The sequence below is a fragment of the Lissotriton vulgaris genome, chromosome 7 (genome assembly GCF_964263255.1).
Source record: "Lissotriton vulgaris chromosome 7, aLisVul1.2, whole genome shotgun sequence".
Taxonomy (NCBI): Eukaryota; Metazoa; Chordata; class Amphibia; order Caudata; family Salamandridae; genus Lissotriton; species Lissotriton vulgaris.
Window position 1 is genome coordinate 845,468,920 of NC_141695.1, and position 18,860 is coordinate 845,487,779.

Genomic DNA, 18,860 nt, shown 5'->3' on the forward strand with positions numbered 1-18,860 from the left:
CATTTCTTATATAGCGCCAGAATCGACCCCCGAAGGGGTATCTCCGCGCTTGCCTTGGGAACCGTCCTGGTTTTTCCCTATGAGATAGCCCCTACAGGGCATCCCCAAGGTGAAAGCCAGGCATCCCGCCGCGGGGGGCCGTTGTGGAGATTAAGCAAGCTTAATGCCCAGAGTTGCAGAGTGTGAACCCATGATTAGGTCAGGCACCGAAGCGAGAATTATCGAGTCCGTGGACATTTGAGCTCAACACCCTGCCGCGTCGGGAATCGAACCCTGGTCCCGGGTCTGACCTCTGCTTCAGGGTCTGCCTGCTCTAACCAGTGAGCCACACTTCTCCACCCTTACACTCTCTAAACACTTATAAGGTCTCAAAAGTGAGACCTATTGGCTATGTCAATGCTTGATTTAATTACTTCCACACTGCATGGCTAACCAACACACAGTGGCCCAGATCACAGCAGTCCCTTCTGACTCGAGCCTACGGTGCACACTGCAAATTACAAGTTAACATTCCATGTCGTGTTCCCCACCAGAACTACTCCTCACCCTCTTCTGTTATTTAAACTGCAAACAGGGGCACTCAGCTAAAATGCAGCCGGAAGCTTCCTATTTTGGCATAGTTTAATGGAAACAAGTCGGACGATAACAGGTGTTCCCATATCTTACATTAACTAAAAGGCAGGGCATTAAGTGGAATAAAAAAACGGAAGGGGTCTCTCAAAGGGGCGTGGCTTAAAAAGACGTAAATAAAAATCTGTGCTTCGCAGTGTGCCTCCCGACTAATATTCGGCTATTTCTATCATTGCATCCAGATATATGATACAACTAGTAACACTATACCTACAACACGTCAGGACTACTGGCTTTGTCAATGGTTGTTAGTTGCATAATATAAATAAGCAGCAACTATGGCTTTTATAGAATATTGCTAAAAAATATCGGCACAAAGCAATGGCAAAACTAGTGGGTCTGCATTCACATCCAAAAGGCGAGACATATTGGCTATGCCAATGGTTGTTTTAGGACTTTTGCCCTGCAAATAATAAATGTATGGGGGGGGGCTAACAGCCCAAACACCTCCCTTGCAACCACGCCCATACCCGCTGCATTTGTAACTGTTAGACACTTAGCTTCTGCGTCTAGAGAAATAAGAAGCTTCCAACGTGATCGGACAAAGGGGAAGTAGTTCAGAAGAACGTCCTTACTTCCGTTTATTATAGCTCGGGAGAACGCGTGTATGTATGCGCATGTGCGTAGGGAAATATCCCTCATGTGGATAGCGCGAACGAGTTCAAGGGGAATCTAATATGACAAAAGCAACGCAGTGGTCACTCGATTGCATAAGATTCCAATAATGAGGAGCCGCGACTCCTTCGAGTTTCACCTCGCTCCTTTTTGAGCGTCACATCTACAGTTATTTTACGACTTATTTTACCAGAAATACATTATTTGTAACTTTCCTTTACCTTATAGTAGCTGCCCTGCAAAATTCAAATTAACATATGCATTCTGCTTAATAAAACAATATCACATACTCCAATGCAGCCACCATTCTAAGAGGGCTGCCTTCTGACTACCACCTACAGCTTGAAGTGCATGTCCTTCTTCAGTGTCTTGTCAGAGACTCGCCCTGTACCTCTTCTCGCTCCACGCCTATTAGGTTGTGCTACAGGATGGATAGCAAAGCTAACCAACGGAAAGCGCTTCCGTTTGATGGATGTGTGAGAGCATCAATCAAAACGAAAAGCTCTACTGCAGCCAATCAGAGTAAGGCTTTTCTTGAGATTACCGTGGCTTCTAAATGGTTGACATTTCGTGATCCAATAAAAAGTTGGAGTCTCCCGGGAAGCCCTATGATGGACGTTTTTGCAGTCCATTCCTGAATTACAAATAAACGTATTAGTCCAATGACCAGCCAGTACCGTCCTTGGGGGCGGGCCAGAAGGCGGGTGGAGGGTTCGGGCTGAGCATCGATCGGGCGCTGGAGCAGCGAGACAGAAAATGGCGGCTACGGCAGGAGAGGCCGAACCTGAGGCGGAGCCGAAGCTGGGGCCCCCGGGGGCGCGGGATGAACAGACTCCGTGCAGTCCGCAGAGCAGCGGGGAACTGTTGATAGTGGCACCGCACCTCCCTTCAGCAGCTGCCGTATTTGAGGGGGCTCACAATGCACATTCAGGGCTCTTAACCCAGGAGGATCCCCTCCACTCACCTTCAGGGACTACAGCTCAAAAGTTGTCTCTCCATACAACGCTAGTAAGACACCAAACGCAAAAGGCTGCCCCCGGTACACCTTTGGAGGTGCTTTCTCCTAAGGCATTTCCTTCAGAGTCACCTCTTCAGGTAATCCCTCTTCACACTCCCCCAGATAGTCAAGCTCAGGAGTGTTCCATGCGAGAGCCTTCTATTCTAGAATGTCGCTCCCAGCGTTTCTCAAACGTTCAGTGTCACGAGGGGCCCTTGCCTGAGTCTCCTGCTGAGGAGGGGCCCCTGCACACATCTCCAGAAAGGTTTCTGACCCAAGAGGGGTCCCTTCGTGTTCTCAGAGGGACTTCCGCCTGTTTTGGGCTCTTCCACAACCCACAAGAAAGGCTTACAACCACGGAGGAGGCACCCCTTTCACTGCATGGGGTTTCATCAGATGATGGAAAGCCCACACTCTCTGATTCCTCGGAACAGGAGGAGGCATTTATAGAGCCCCTGAATTCTCAAACACCAGAGTGGCGACTACCTACTCACCCACTTCCATCTATAGATGTGAGAGGAAGGTCTATGTCCTCCGCACTCAAAGGAGCTGGGACGCAGGGAGAACCACTCCATGGCCCTTTACCTTTTGCGGAAGCTTTGCAGGTGCCAGTGCATGATGGTGAGAACCTCTGCAATTCATCAAGCAATACCTTGTCACACAAGGATTGCACACTGGAGGATCAAGAAAAGAAAAGCCCCTTAAGTGCATCCTCTGGTTCTTCTGCACTCTGTAGCCATACGACTGCAGAGTTACTTCAAACATGTAATTTTCAAGGCCAACTGTGCCCTGTGGTTGGGGCGCAAATCCTACAGGACAGCTCCCAGTGTGTTGTTTCATCAGTAGTAGAGGGACGGCTAGCCAGCAACTCTACTCTCCTTTCTGAGGTGTTGAACAGAAGTTCCTCTCGTGTGGATGGCCCTGCTGTTCCCTTTCTCGTAATTGGACCTACCGTTCCCTTGCCTTTGGCTGACATCGCCACCCCCTCCTCTACTGCTGACCCTTTACTTCCCTTATCCCTTGATTCTTTCTCTGCATTTTCCACCCTTGATTGTCCTGTGGCATCATCAAACACAGTTGAAACCCTGCCATTGAGAAATCAAAATGTTGATGACTTGTCACCTAAACATAGTCCCAGGACCTTATCCATGGATGACACATTGGCTGAATCTTCCAGCCAGGCTGGCCATGTGGCTACAGATGTATCATTGTTGATAATCCCAACAGCTTTCTCTCCAATGCAGCATCATATGGCCCCATCCCTGGATGTCCCTGAGGTGGAGGCCTTCCCACCCATGGACATTCCTGTGCCCAAAACTTGGAGAACTGGTGCTTGCTCAGAGAATGAGGCATTCATGTCTATGCATAGTCCAGAGGCCGTTTCAAATTTGAATAGTCGCTTAGTGAAAGATCCCTCTGTTAATTCTCTGACAACAGCCTCCACCTCTCCAATTTCTGCTTCTCTGGTAGAGGGCACCTTTGCTGGGGATGGTTCTGAAGATGAGACCTCTCCTATGAATGTCAGGAATACCTGTACAGTTAACATTCAGACTGAAGGTCCAGTTCCAATGGATGTTGATGGTGGTGACCCAGTTCATACAGATCGAGTTGATAACCCCTCTCCTGTAACTCCATCCAAAGCCATGCCAGCATTGCTTGATTTAGTTGCTGAACCATCCACTTCCTTGGAAGGTTCCGACTTGTCCTCGCTGCTTAAGGTCCCTATAACAAATGTGCACAAGCCCCATTGGGTCCTCCTGAACGAAATTCCATCTACCTCTGAGATCGCCCTGACTGAGACTCCCACAGCTGACAATGCTTTAGCTGAGACCTCCATGGCTGAGGACCCTCTGGGTGAGGTTGCCTTTTCTGGTGATTCCCATAATCTGGATGACCTGCATGCTGAGGTTGCCCTTGCAGAAGCTCCCTTATCTGAAGTTGCCCTTGCTGAAATCCCCATGTCTGACTTTGCCCTTGCTGAAACCCCCATGTCAGATGTTGCCCGTGCTGAAACCCCCATGTCAGATGTTGCCCGTGCTGAAATCCCCATGTCTGACGTTCCCCTTGCTGAAACCCACATGTCTGACGTTGCCCTTGCTGAAACCCACATGTCTGACGTTGCCCTTGCTGAAACCCACATGTCTGACGTTGCCCTTTCTAAAACACCCATTTCAGACATTGTCCTTGCTGAAACACAAATGTCTGAAAATGTCATTGCTGAAACCCCCATGTGTGAAATTGCCTTTGTAGAAACCCCCACATCTGAAATTGTTCTTGCTAAAACCCCTCTGTCGGAGGTTGTCCCGGCTGAAGCTCTCCTTCCTGCAGTTGCCACAGCTGAAGCTATCCTGCCTGGAATTGCCATGGCTGAAGTTCCCATGCTTGCAGGTGCAGCTGCTGAAGTTCCCTTGTCTGTAGTTGCCCTGGCTGATATTCCCTTGTCTGTAGTTGCCCTGGTTGATGTTCCCTTGCCTGCTGTTACCCCGGCTGAAGCTTCCCTGGCTGCGGTTGCCCCTGTTGAAACTCCCCTGGCAGCAGTTTCCCCTGTTGAAACTCCCCTGGCCGTAGTTGCCCCATCTGCAGCTATCTTGGCTGCAATTATCCCGGCTGAAGCTCCCTTGGCTGCAGGTGCCCCGGCTGAAGCTCCCTTGGCTGCGGTTGCCCTGGCTGAAGCACCCTTGGCTGCGGTTGCCCTGGCTGAAGCTCCCGTGGCTGCGGTTGCCCCGGCTGAAGCTCCAGTGGCTGCGGTTGCTCCGGCTGAAGCTCCCGTGGCTGCGGTGGCCCCGGATGAATCTCCTGTGGCTGTGGTTGCCCCGGCTGAATCTCCTGTGGCTGTGGTTGCCCCGGTTGAATCTCCTGTGGCTGTGGTTGCCCCGGCTGAAGCTCCTGTGGCTGTGGTTGCCCCGGCTGAAGCTCCAGTGGCTGCGGTTGCCTCGGCTGAAGCTCCCCTGACTGGTGTTTACCTGGCTGAAGCTCCCCTGGCTGGGGGTTCCCCGGCTGAAGCTCCCCTGGCTGGGGGTTCCCCGGCTGAAGCTCCCCTGGCTGGGGGTTCCCCGGCTGAAGCTCCCGTGACTGTGGGTTGCCTGGCTGAATCTCCCCTGCCTGCAGTTGCCCCTGGTGAAGTTCCCCTGCCTGCAGTTGCCCCTGCTGAAGGTCCCCTGCCTGTGGTTGCCCGGGCGGATATTCAGTGCGCTGGCAGGTCTTCTCTGCCCTTACTGGTTGCTCAGTTTGAGGCTCACTCAGAGGTTGCTGTGGATGAAAAACCTTCACAGGTTGATCTGGGTGAGCATAGTGCTGAGATTGCTCTCCTTCCGAATCCTTCTGGTGCAGCTCTGGGTCAGACTTCATCTGAGATTGCCTCTGTGCCTATGGATGATCTCCAGCCTTGGGTGCCCTCGGACAACGCCTCAGTCCAGATGTCTACGGGGGTTGCTCCAGGCAGGGTATCTTTAGAACGCACTCCGATGCAGGCATCGTTGACCTTTGATTTTCCCCCAGGTCAGGCATCTGTGGATGGTTCCCTCTCCCAAATTCCTCTAAAGGTTGTCCCTGTTGGGATGTCGATGGGTGTTAAGCAGGTCCTGGTACCCTCAGAGACTGTTCTATCACAAGAACTATTTCATGCTGCTCCAACTGTGGCTCCATTAGAGATAGACCCTGACCAATTGCCTATGGAACTTGTATCAGCCCGGGAGCTGGAGGTGGTCTCAACTCACAAAGCCAAGGAGATTGCCTTTGCTGGATTGCCATTGCATCTTGCCCAAGGGCCCTTATCAGTTCATCCGATTAGTATACCACCCAAGGTTGTCCCTGCTCGAGTGCCGTCAAAGGTTGTTATGGCTACACACCAGTCTGAGTTGTACCCTAGCCAGGAGTTTTCTAAAGCGGAAGAGCATTCTTCCAGGGACAGTCTGCTGTTTACTTCTGATGAACTGGTGGCTCAGTCCTCATTGCCTTGTAAAGAAACCTTGGTTAAACCGCTCATACAAAGCGATGGTCCTCTGCTAACTGAAGATGGTGCTCTCATTTATACTAATGCAGCATCTCTCATGGACGCTCCCCAAGTTTCTCAGGATGGACTTTTGAAGAAGGCTTCGTTACTCCATGACGGATTCATTCACCAGGATGAGCTTTTAACAGATTCTCCATCAAATAATGAAGAGCCGTTGGTCATGGCCACACGAACCCAAGCTGAACCACTACTTTCCAAGGATGGCTCTTCAAAAGTGGTACCATTGTGTCAAGATGGGCCCCTGACTGCTTTGACCCAAGGCTCCGAAGTGCTGGTCACTTTGGATCACATTATTGAAGATGCCTTGGTGGTATCTTTCAGGCTTGGTGAGAAAATCTTCTCTGGAGTCTTGATGGATGTTTCAAAGAGGTAAGAAAAGTGGGGAACTTGCTGTAGTCAGTTAGAAGTCATGATGTGAAGCAAAGTGTGGGTCCTAAGAACGGTTTGAGAGGACTGGTGTTTAAAGATGTCTATTTTCAGGTGCTATATGGCGATAAGATGACGCTTGAGTACATTAGATTTGCTTGGAAGGTTTATCTACTTGCACTTATGCGTATAACAGTCATGACTGCTTGGACCATTTTAAGCTTTCGAGAATCACATGGAAAGTGTCAAATGACCATTGTATGATATTTTTTGCTATGATCACTGGTTACTTAGCGCAAAATGCAAGTTGGCTTTACACTGGATTTAGAGGCTGTGGCAGCATCTAAAATGGCCTTCAGAAAATACTAACACTTGTCTATTCCGCCAGCATTTCTTCAGTATTTGATTATGGACTATCTCATACCCTCCCTCCTGTCTTTCTTGAAAAACGGACCAGTCCCCTCTCTGTCCTCCTTCTGTGTGTTCATTCACTGCTTGCTGCTCCAGCAAATAATCACAGAACCTACCTGCCATTCTACCAAGTGCTTTATCAATATCTATTACCATGATGGGTCCAGGGGTTGATTTTTCAGTTTTGTGAACCAGAATGCTGGGTCACCTTGGCTATTATCAGACCCTGTGGCCATCAAATGTTGAGCAGTTTCAACAGCAGATACATTGACTAGGGAGGCCTTCTGAATTGTCTTTAATATGACAATTGCTTTGTGGATTGCTTGAGGGATTTTTTCACTCACTACACAAGCCCTTTAATCTTTGGTTTAGACTTTGATCTATTGTAGATGCTGCCACGATGTATAGCCATTAACTGATTCTTATCCTTGTCCCGGTGCACAAACATCCATGTCTTTAGCTGCCTACGAAATCTGCTTTCGGATGGCTCTGTTCTTAGATCCATCGGTAGGCTGTTCCACATTTTAGCTGCACGGTACCTGAATGAGCGTGCCCCCATTCTTGCTCTGAATATTTTCGGTACAGTCACCAGAGCCTTTTCCAATGATCTTAAGCTACGCCCTGGTATGTATTTGGTAATTAGAGGTTGGAGATATCTTGGGCCTTTCTTTAGTAGGATGCGGTGGCAATGGCACATTGCCTTAAACACAACTCTTTTCCACTGGCAGCCAGTGGAGAGCTGTCAAGGCTTTCTTCGTGTTAGATCTTCTCGGAAGGCTAAGTACCAAACGAGCCGCCGCATTCTGTACCATCTGCAATTTGGACAGACACTTTTGTGTAGCTCCAAGATATAGTACATTCCCATAATCCAATTGGGGAGGTTATTACTGAATGTACTATGGTTTTCCTGGCATTAGATGGTAAGAGAATCAGAATTTTCATGGCCCCATAGAATTTTCCCGCTACCTTCCGAATTTGGCTCTCAAATGTCAACTCTGAGTCATACCAGACTCCGAGGTTTTCCATTTCTGCTTTTGGGGTATGTAGTTAGCCTAGTGAATCGGGTCACCACGCGGTTGACCATATGGATGTCATCTTGCCTACAATCAGTACCCTCCGTTTTGTTCCCGTTTAACTTGAGGCAGTGATTCGACATCCAGTATGCTACCTCTTTTAAACATTCGGAGAAAAGTATAGCTGACTGGTCCTTGTTCTGTGATACCAACACACTAAACTGTGTGTTGTCTGCATAAGAGACGATCAACACCGTAAACATATAACCTATTAAAGACATTGTAGTGTGAATAGTTGTCAGATGCAGATCTCTCTTACTTGATGTATACCGCTCAAACCATTCCATACATTATAAACCATCACTGTAGTTCAGTACAATATTTACACTATTTTTTGGTTAGCTTAATGTGTATTTTTGTGGAAATTTTTTAATCTGCTTTTCGCTCTTATGTGAAGGCATAAAATATGCACAAAATGTAGTCACTGGACAGATCAAAATGTATTGAACTGAAGAGGTGGTGTAACTATATGATAAATGGGAATGTCTGATTAGTTGGCTGTGATATATGGATTATGAAAAGAATAGTTCCCCCATATACAGCTTTATTTATAAGAGGGCTGGGAGTTTTGTAACTAAACTTCTGTCAGAACACTTAACTCACTGTTACTTTTTTACGATGCTACACACAAAACATATGCAAAAACAACAATTGATGGACGGAATGCAGAGCAATGTCATACATTCACCCCAGTACAGAGATCTGGACCTAAATTCATCGTTTTTTTGGACTCCACACCACCCTTGTTCAGACATGGCCATATGCAAATCAGCCTTGACCCTGTGCCTCATGGGAACAGTCCAGCCCGAACTGCCAAGCCATGTCTTCCCTGGACCGGAATCGAGCATCCTAGGACCGGTTTCTGGCTATCAGCCGTCTTCAGCCAGGATAGCTGGACTCCAGTGGTGTGGAGAGCACAGGACTCACGTCTGAGCCTACCCGTCCCACTCTGGGTGACAAATGCAAAAACAATAATTGATGGACAGAATGCAGAACAATGTCATACATTCACCCCAGTACAGAGATCTGGGCCAAAACAAAAACACAAAACCTAAGCAAATTAAACTGTGACTAGCCCTTATGTTGATATATAAAAAAACGACAAAGGTTACATTAAGGGTATAGTTAGGCTCATATTTCCCTTGTATAAAACCTGTGAAATTCAGAAGTTATAGTTACTTAAGATGACTGTGACCTCATATATTACATCACTCATGACATGGTCAGTGTTTTTACTGATATCTTAAATGAGATCAAGTGAATGTAAGTGTTTTTAAAGAGTTTATGGGTGTTAAACATTTATAGCACCCTATCACAAAAGTTAAATTAGTATACTAGGTGCACTACTACTGAGTGATACTACCTCTAACATATAGTATGTGAGTAGCTGTGTTACTGTACTCTTGTGTGTATGTCTGTTTGAGTGGGTGTTTGGTTCAGGGAGTTGTTGTGTGAGTGGCTGTGTGGGTGAGTGACTGGATTTGTGAGTGCTTGAATGGATGTGTGGGTGCTAGAATGGATGCGTGGATGGAATGCAAGTGGTTGTGTGGGTGTGCGAGTGAATGTATGGTTAAGTGAGTGGCTGTTTTGAAAGGCTGTATGGGTGAGTGGGTGTGTGACTAGGTAAATAAGTGGGTGTGCAGAGTAGCAGTATGGGTGAGTGTGTGGCTGTACGGGCGGGTGAATGGTTGAGTCGCTGTACAAATGAGTGAGTGGGTGTGAGTGCCTCTGTGAAGGAGTGAGTGGGTATGTGACTACTGATATGGGTCTGTGAATGGGTATGCGAGTGGTTGTATGGATGTGTGAGTGGGCGTACGAGAGGTTGTATGGGGGTATGAGTGGCTCTGGATGATGTCATCCGTGATGTCATTTGAGATGTAATCCGTGATGTCACTGACCTTGTCATGAGTGATTTAATATGTGCGATCATAAGCAGTTCATTGCGGCGGCATAAGTTATAGTTCGCTCAAGCAACTATATCTGCTGAACTTCACAGGTTTTGTACAAGGGAAATCAAGTCTAACTATAACATCCCTGTAACCTTTGTGTTTTTTAAAAAGTGAATTTGTATGGCCGTTTTAACTGGTAGTCGTTTGCAGAATGGTGGAGAATGGGGCTGGGCCTCTGACCAGTTCTCAGGAATACAGCTATAAGGGACTGTTAGAAATGGGGGTCTCTAGTTTGCAATGGTTTGCACATATGCCCAAATAGGGATCCTTTCTTCTAGTGAGGACAAGGAAGATGCTCTTCTAAAATAACCGCTGCTCAACCCCTTGGTAGGTTGGCACGAGCAGTCAAGCTTATTTCCGAGGCAATGTGTAAAGCATTTGCACATAACACATAGCAATACAGTGAAAACACTACCAAAGGACACTACATCAGTTTTTGAAAAAACAATATTTATCTGTGCAAACAAGACCAAAACGATAAAATACCAACATAAAGTAATAAACAAGCATTTGCAATGCAATATGTCTCGCATTTGCGAGAGTTTGAGCTATTTTTATTGTAAATGACTGCCTTTTATTTATGTTTTGGTTTTTGAAAAATAAATAAAAGCCATTGTCATTTACATTGCCAATAGGTCAAACTCGCGTAAATGCAAGACCTATTGCATTGCAAATGCTTGTTGTTACCGAAAAGCCCTTTCTACAGCGCATACTAGCTCTTTCAACGTTACTCACAAAAACGAACAAGTACAGGTAAAGCACGAGATGGGTTTGTGTTACCAAAACCACAATGCTCCAGCACTGGAATTATAATTAACATAATGGCAGAACTTAAATCCCAGTGGCAGGAGTCAGGAGGCCTCACAACGACCATATTAACCTGTAATAATGTGCTAGAATCTGTTGGAGGAATATGGTTAAAGACTAGTGTGCACACTGATGAGGCATGTGAGTCTAGGACAGTGTCTCCTATGAATGAGCAGTGCGGACCCCGAGTAACAGTCTCTTAATCATGCCGTTTTGCCATCTGCACTAGTCCGGTTATCAGCGCTGTTCTCATTGTTTACATGGGCACTAGTCCCATTGGTATCATCAGTGCTATTCTCATTGTTGGCATCAGCACTAGTCCCATTGTTATAATCAGTGCTATTTTCATTGTTGTCATGGGCACTAGTCCCATTGTTATCATCAGTGCTATTCTCATTGTTGGCATCGGCACTGATCCCATTGTTATCAGTGCTATTCTCATTGTTGGCATCAGCACTAGTCTCATTGTTATTATCAGTGCTATTCTCATTGTCATCGGCACTAGTCCCATTGGTATCATCAGCGCTATTCGCCTTGTTGGCAAAAGTACTAGTCCCATTGTTATCATCACTGCTATTCTCATTGTTGGCATCGGCACTAGTCCCATGGTTATCACCAGTGCTATTCTCATTGTTGGCATGGGCACTAGTCCCATTGTTTTCATCAGTACTGTTCTCATTTTTGTCAGGAGCACTAGTCCCATTGGTATCGTCAGCGCTATTTGTATTGTCAGGAGCACTAGTCCCATTGTTATCAGTGCTATTCTCATTGTTGGCATCAGCCATAGTCCCATTGTTTTCATCAGTGCTATTCTCATTTTTGGCATTGGCACTAGTCCCATTGGTATCGTCAGCGCTATTCTCATTGTTGTCATGGGCACTAGTCCCATTGGTATCATCAGTGCTATTCTCATTGTTGGCATCGGCATTAGTCCTATTGTTATCAGTGCTATTCTCATTGTTGGCATCAGCACTAGTTCAATTGGTATCATCAGTGCTATTCTCATTGTTTGCATGGGCACTAGTCCCATTGGTATCATCAGCGATATTCTCATTGTTGGCATCGGCACTAGTCCAATTGGTATCATCGGCGATATTCTCATTGTTTGCATCAGCACTAGTCCCATTGTTATCAGTGCTATCCTCATTGTTGTCAGGAGCACTAGTCCCATTGGTATTATCAGCACTATTCGCATTGTTGGCCAAAGTACTTGTCCCATGGTTATCACCAGTGCTATTCTCATTGTTGTCAGGAGCACTAGTACCATTGGTATCGTCAGCGCGATTCGTATTGTTGTCAGGAGCATTAGTCCCATTGTTTTCATCAGTGCTATTCTCATTGTTGGCATCAGCACTAGTCCCATTGTTAGTGCTATTCTCATTTTTGGCATTGGCACTAGTCCCATTGGTATCGTCGGAGCTATTCTCATTGTTGTCATGGGCACTAGTCCCATTGTTATCATCAGTGCTATTCTCATTGTTGGCATGGGCACTAGTCCCATTGGTATCATCAGTGCTATTCTCATTGTTGATATCAGCACTAGTCCCATTGTTAGTGCTATTCTCATTGTTGGCATTAGTTCTATTGGTATCATCAGTGCTATTCCCCTTGTTTGCATGGGCACTAGTCCCATTGGTGTCATCAGCGATATCTCATTGTTGGCATCGGCACTAGTCCCATGGTTATCAGTGCTATTCTCATTGCTGTCATGAGCAATAGTCCCATTGTTATCATCAGTGCTATTCTCATTGTTGGCATGTGCACTAGTCCCATTGGTATCATCAGTGCTATTCTCATTGTTTGCATCAGCACTAGTCCCATTGTTATCAGTGCTATCCTCATTGTTGTGAGGAGCACTAGTCCCATTGGTATTATTAGCACTATTTGCATTGTTGGTAAAAGTACTTGTCCCATGGTTATCACCAGTGCTATTCTCATTGTTGTCAGGAGCACTAGTCCCATTGGTATCGTCAGCACTATTCGTATTGTTGTCAGGAGCACTAGTCCCATTGTTTTCATCAGTGCTATTCTCATTGTTGTCATGGGCACTAGTCCCATTGTTATCATCAGTGCTATTCTCATTGTTGGCATCAGCACTAGTCCCATTGTTTTCATCAGTGCTATTCTCATTGTTGTCATGGGCACTAGTCCCATTGTTATCATCAGCGCTATTCTCATTGTTGTCATGGGCACTAGTCCCATTGTTATCATCAGTGCTATTCTCATTGTTGGCATGGGCACTAGTCCCATTGGTATCATCAGTGCTATTCTCATTGTTGGCATGGGCACTAGTCCCATTGTTATCATCAGTGCTATTCTCATTGTTGGCATGGGCACTAGTCCCATTGTTATCATCAGTGCTATTCTCATTGTTGGCATGGGCACTAGTCCCATTGGTATCATCAGTGCTATTCTCATTGTTGGCATCAGCACTAGTCCCATTCTTAGTGCTATTCTCATTTTTGGCATTGGCACTAGTCCCATTGGTATCGTCAGCGCTATTCGTATTGTTGTCAGGAGCACTAGTCCCATTGTTATCATCAGTGCTATTCTTATTGTTCGCATCAGCACTAGTCCCATTGTTATCAGTGCTATCCTCATTGTTGTCAGGAGCACTCACTACTCCCATTGGTATCGTCAGCGCTATTCTCATTGTTGTCATGGGCACTAGTCCCATTGTTATCATCAGTGCTATTCTCATTGTTGTCATGGGCACTAGTCCCATTGTTATCATCAGTGCTATTCTCATTATTGGCATGGGCACTAGTCCCATTGGTATCATCAGTGCTATTTCCCCTTGTTGACATCAGCACTAGTCCCATTGTTGATGCTATTCTCATTGTTGACATTGACACTAGTTCTATTGGTATCATCAGTGCTATTCCCCTTGTTGACATCAGCACTAGTCCCATTGTTGGTGCTATTCTCATTGTTGACATCGGCACTAGTCCCATTGGTATCATCAGTGCTATTCTCATTGTTGACATCGACACTAGTCCAATTGTTTTCATCAGTGCTATTCTCATTTTTAGGTCTCGGCCTATTTCCATTCCGCAGGAATGGAATAGGACGAGTCTATAGCAGTGAAACCAAGAGTTAACTAAGCTCTCCAAAAAAGAGGATTTCCACGAGTACATGTGCTCTCGTGCACGAGCTTGTCCGAGTCTTCTGCCTGCCTCCTGCCTTGAAGGCAATCTGCTTCTCCACCCCCTGCTGTTCCCTCCCACTCGCTCGCACATCAAAGGCTGCTCACTCAAACACCATATGCCTGCTACCCTCCCCCACCCCACGCCTCGCACCAGACTTCATTGGAATGTGCTACGTGCATTCTCCCCTCCCTTTCAGCCCTTTTAGCCTCTTTCCCAGCCGGACCCTCCTTTCGTCTATCTCGTTATCTTCTCCACTCTCGCCTCATTTTCTTTATTTTCTCTCCCGGCCCCTGCTTATCTTTATCTTTCTCACTGAGTTTTCCGGCCGTGTCTCTTTCATGGCCAATGCTTGTTGGTGTTGGGTCTATCTTTTCGCACTGAGTTTTCCCGCATACGTGATTCATTATTTATTTAGTTTTTCTCTGTGCATGTATATATGCTTTCCCATAGCAACCTTCAACCTAAGCACATAGACGCATACGCACAACACTCAGGAATGCTTGTATTCGTAGTGTGTAATTTTCTATGCATTTTTCGGACACCGAGGTTACTTACGTTTTCTTACTTACACTAATAAATCTTGTATAGAGAATTTATTTGATTATCATTATCAGTTTTAATGTTTGTTTACCACTGGCATGACCCGACCCCATATGTGGTTCCGGTTTAGAAGCACTTAACTTCAGTGTTATGGCTACGCGAGCTATCACTTCACCGAAAGCATTTGAATGTCAGAAGGTAACAGGTAAGCTCCTCAGTGTACTTGGATTCTCACAACTTCAGCGAAATGATTTAGGCACGTTTACTCACTTTTTAGGTCTTTTAGAACCATCTGTCCGCCTGCAGGCTTTTGGGAGCATTTTCGGGGCGGCTTTGATGTTCTCAATGAGCCGCGCGGCCACTGAGCACATCAAAGCGGCCGCGAAATTGCTCACCATTTGCCACCCACTTCCTTCATTGGCACTTGCGGGATAGCCACGGCCAATATAATGCTGTTCCACCATCTCCTGCAGAGCTGGGGGTAGGCGTGCATCCTTTTGCTCACCTCATTTCTCTGCTTAGCTCAGGGGTTACTTGCTGCTAAATAGCTTGATGGGTTCATACAATTACTGCTGCGTCCAAAATCTGTGCTGACCTTCCACGCTGAGTGTTAATTAATTCCCCTACACCCTAAAAGGAGCTCTGCAGGGTAATTGTATCCTTCTTTATCTACAGCTACGGGCAGGGATTTAAGTGAGCCGGGTCCTGCCAGTGCTCAGCACCTACAGCTCTGAAGAGCAGGTGCTGAGACGGGTCCCTTTGGGGCTCACCATCAAATATTTTATTTGCTTTTCATGTAACTTTTTTTTTTGCAGTTCTATATTGCGCGAACTCGAAGCGCTTTGCATGAGCTTCATCAAGGACATATACATTTATTATTTGGTAGGCACAGGGAGAATAAGCCATTTGCCCAGCATCACAGGATGTTGAGCCAACGAACACTCGAACCTCCTTCCCCAGCTCCAAAGTCGGTAGCACAGGCCCTTACGCCACAACCTCTCACACACAAACTGAAGTATTTTCAATATTCTATATAACGACGCCAGAGCTGTGTTTTCACGTTGTATATTTATTTTATGCAACTATTAACCGTTGTCAAAGGCAATAGTCCTAACTTGTAGGTGTATCGTTACTTGTCTTCTCTTTCGCGTGTATCTGCACTCTGCTGATTGCCAGTATCAGCGGCACCGGTCCTCAGGGAGATGTTAAGTCGGGCTGGAGGCAGCTGACACAGCAGACCTCAATAGCATCCACATACCGTGGCAAAACGGCTCTCTTGGGCTCCCAACCTCCATCACAGGTGTGAGGGGGTGTCATAGTACTGCAGCTGGTCGTTAGACAGGCCTTCTCTGGGGGGGTGGTCTGAGGCAGAGGGATTGATATGATCAACAAGTGTGCGGGTGGGTTAACACAATGTTCAAAGTATAGATAAAGGGGAATCAGTAGGCATCTCGAAGCTCTACTGATCACAATACATGTGTTTGTCGTTTACTAGGCTCTCATGATTATAGCATTAGTTAAATAAAAAATTGATTCTGAATAAAAATCCCATCTGAAGCTACGCGTCTCTAAATTCATCAGTCCCACAGCGGATCAAAGGTCGAGTACGGATAGGAGATTCGGACGCTATACTGTGCCGCTCCGTCGCTCTCTGCAGACAGCACTTTAAAGCAGCGAGCGCTCTCCCCGTTCTTCTTCACTCAAAGGACATGCGAGTTCCCACAACTTAAATCTGTATAAGACAATTGTTATTCAAAGAAACACATTCATTTACATGATTTAATCTTTTCGAAGTGTTCTCTGTCATAAAAACACCATTGGTGGGTCTCTGGGCACTCATTCAATCGGTGCAGTTATCAAATATCTTTATTTTATCGCTTTACAATGGATACAAAGCTGGTTCAATTGCATGCAAAGTAAAACTTAATTAAGAAAGCATAGATGAAAGGGGAGGATGCTGGCTGGTTTCTCATGCCCCACCCATTCTTCAGTTCCATTCCATCATTGGACCTCCCTTCCCTTTGTTTTTTTCTTCTTTTCTGCCCCCCTGCCATCGCACAAGCTGGGACCTTGCAGGCTCTTACTACTATTGTGCTTTGCATGCTACGCACTGGGTAAAAGTGAACTTTGTTGCAGTGTGCATGTTCAAATAGCCTGTGGCTGCCCACCTCCGTTTACTTTCATGCCCCCTGGTTAGTTAACTAAATACTAATAGTTTTGTGTTTTCCCCTCATTACAACAAGTTATAATAAACACCTGGCTACAGTATGAATACAGCTCATTATAAAGAGAGACCGGGTGCTTAATTTTGTGACACAGAGTTGATCATGATTATATTGTACACTACTCCGGTGTGGTGAAACTGGCTGACTCACTCCATTGTGGTCTATGAAGATGAGCATCCAGACGCCCTGTGCATAGGAACAGATGCCTGTTCGTTTTCACTACACCCTGGCACCGGCTAACTCTCTCTCTCTATCCCCTCCCACCTCCCTCTTTTCCCCTTTCATCGTTATCGTATCCCCTCAACTCCGATCTTAGCACCTACACATTCCAAAAGGACAGGTGAGTTCTTACATAGACATAAAAGGCATATAATATTTATAGTTTAATATCTACAAGGTTGGTAACAGGACAGTATGCATACAATATTCAGGTAAATGCTCGCCCGTGTGTGCTCTTCCTATTGGCTCGTGCAGTGGTGTAATTGCGGCGCTGGGGGGCACTTTACAAGTGCACAAATTCCATCTTTCCTCTTTCTTTTAAAAGCACTACTCCTACCACCCCTGTTTTCCACTGTTTTCTCTCCATCCCCTTTCCTTCCTATCTATCGCTCGCCCTCACTCTATCGCTCGCCCTCACTCTGTCGCTCGCCCTCACTCTGTCGCTCGCCCTCACTCTGTCGCTCGCCCTCACTCTGTCGCTCGCCCTCACTCTGTCGCTCGCCCTCACTCTGTCGCTCGCCCTCACTCTGTCGCTCGCCCTCACTCTGTCGCTCGCCCTCACTCTGTCGCTCGCCCTCACTCTGTCGCTCGCCCTCACTCTGTCGCTCGCCCTCTATCTATCTGTCGCCCTCCCTCTATCTATCTGTCGCCCTCCCTCTATCTATTGCACCACCACAACATCACTCAGGGGCACCACAACATCACTATGCGCTACCACAGCATCACTGAAGGCGACAGCATTACTCGTCACCACCACAACATCTCTCCGCGTCACCACAGCATCAATCTGTGCAACCATTCAACAACTGGTTCAAATATGTTCTGTCAATGTTTCAAGCTTTATTACAAATGTCACAAAAAGATGTTAATATTTCACTTCTGTTCTTGGATTTTCATCAAAATAAAATACACTGAACATAATCTTCACAAAAGTTATTTACAAAAGTTTAAGCTATTGCCATTATAAATTACAATAACTTTTATTTAAGTATTATTCAAAAAAATTGAAAAGCCATTGTTATTTGTAATATCAATACATCTGTCACGTAAATACAACACATATTGCATTACAAATGCTATAGGTGTCACATTTGCGAAAGTTACAACTATTGGCATTATAAATGACAAAGCTATTAGTTTTGCTATTTTCAAAACCAACACATAAATAAAATATTTTTCATTTATAATACCAATAGCTCAAACTTTCCTAATGCGAGACCTATTGCATTGCAAATGCTTGTTGGCATTGACACTAGTCCCATTGTTATCATCAGTGCTCTTCTCATTGTTCGCATCAGCACTAGTTCGATTGTTATCAGTGCTATCCTCATTGTTGTCAGGAGCACTAGTCCCATTGGTTTCATCAGCGCTATTCTCATTGTTGTCAGGAGCTCTAGACCCATGGTTATCAGCACTATTCTCATTGTCGTCATGAGCAATAGTCCCATGGTTATCAGCGCTATTCTCATTGTTGTCATCGGCACTAGTCCCATGGTTATCATCAGTGCTAGCCTAATTTTTGGCATCAGCACTAGTCCCATTGTTATCATCAGCGCTATTCTCATTATTGGCATCAGCACTAGTCCCATTGTTATCAGTGCTATTCTCGTCATCGGCACTAGTCCCATTGGTATCATCAGTGCCATTCTCATATTTGTCATGGGCACTAGTCCCATTGTTATTGGTGCTATTCTCATTGTTGTCATGGGCACTAGTCCCATTGGTATCATCAGCGCTATTCTCATTTTTGTCATGGGCACTAGTCCCATTGTTATCATCAGTGCTATTCTCATTGTTGTCATGAGCACTAGTCCTATTGATATCCGTGCTATTCTCATTGTCATGGGCACTAGTGCCCTTGTTATCA

At 45.9% G+C, this 18,860-nt stretch overlaps 1 protein-coding gene across 1 annotated transcript in view; it reads left to right on the forward strand.

The window, feature by feature from the left end:
* Window positions 1-1,962: 1,962 nt before the first annotated feature.
* The window catches only part of PWWP2A (PWWP domain containing 2A), a 134,969-nt gene continuing 118,071 nt past the window's right edge, over window positions 1,963-18,860 (forward strand). The window contains exon 1 of the mRNA XM_086931206.1: window positions 1,963-6,623. Coding sequence (XP_086787332.1) covers window positions 2,002-6,623 — 4,622 coding nt within the window. The 5' untranslated portion in view covers window positions 1,963-2,001. The remainder of the gene's footprint in view (window positions 6,624-18,860) is intronic.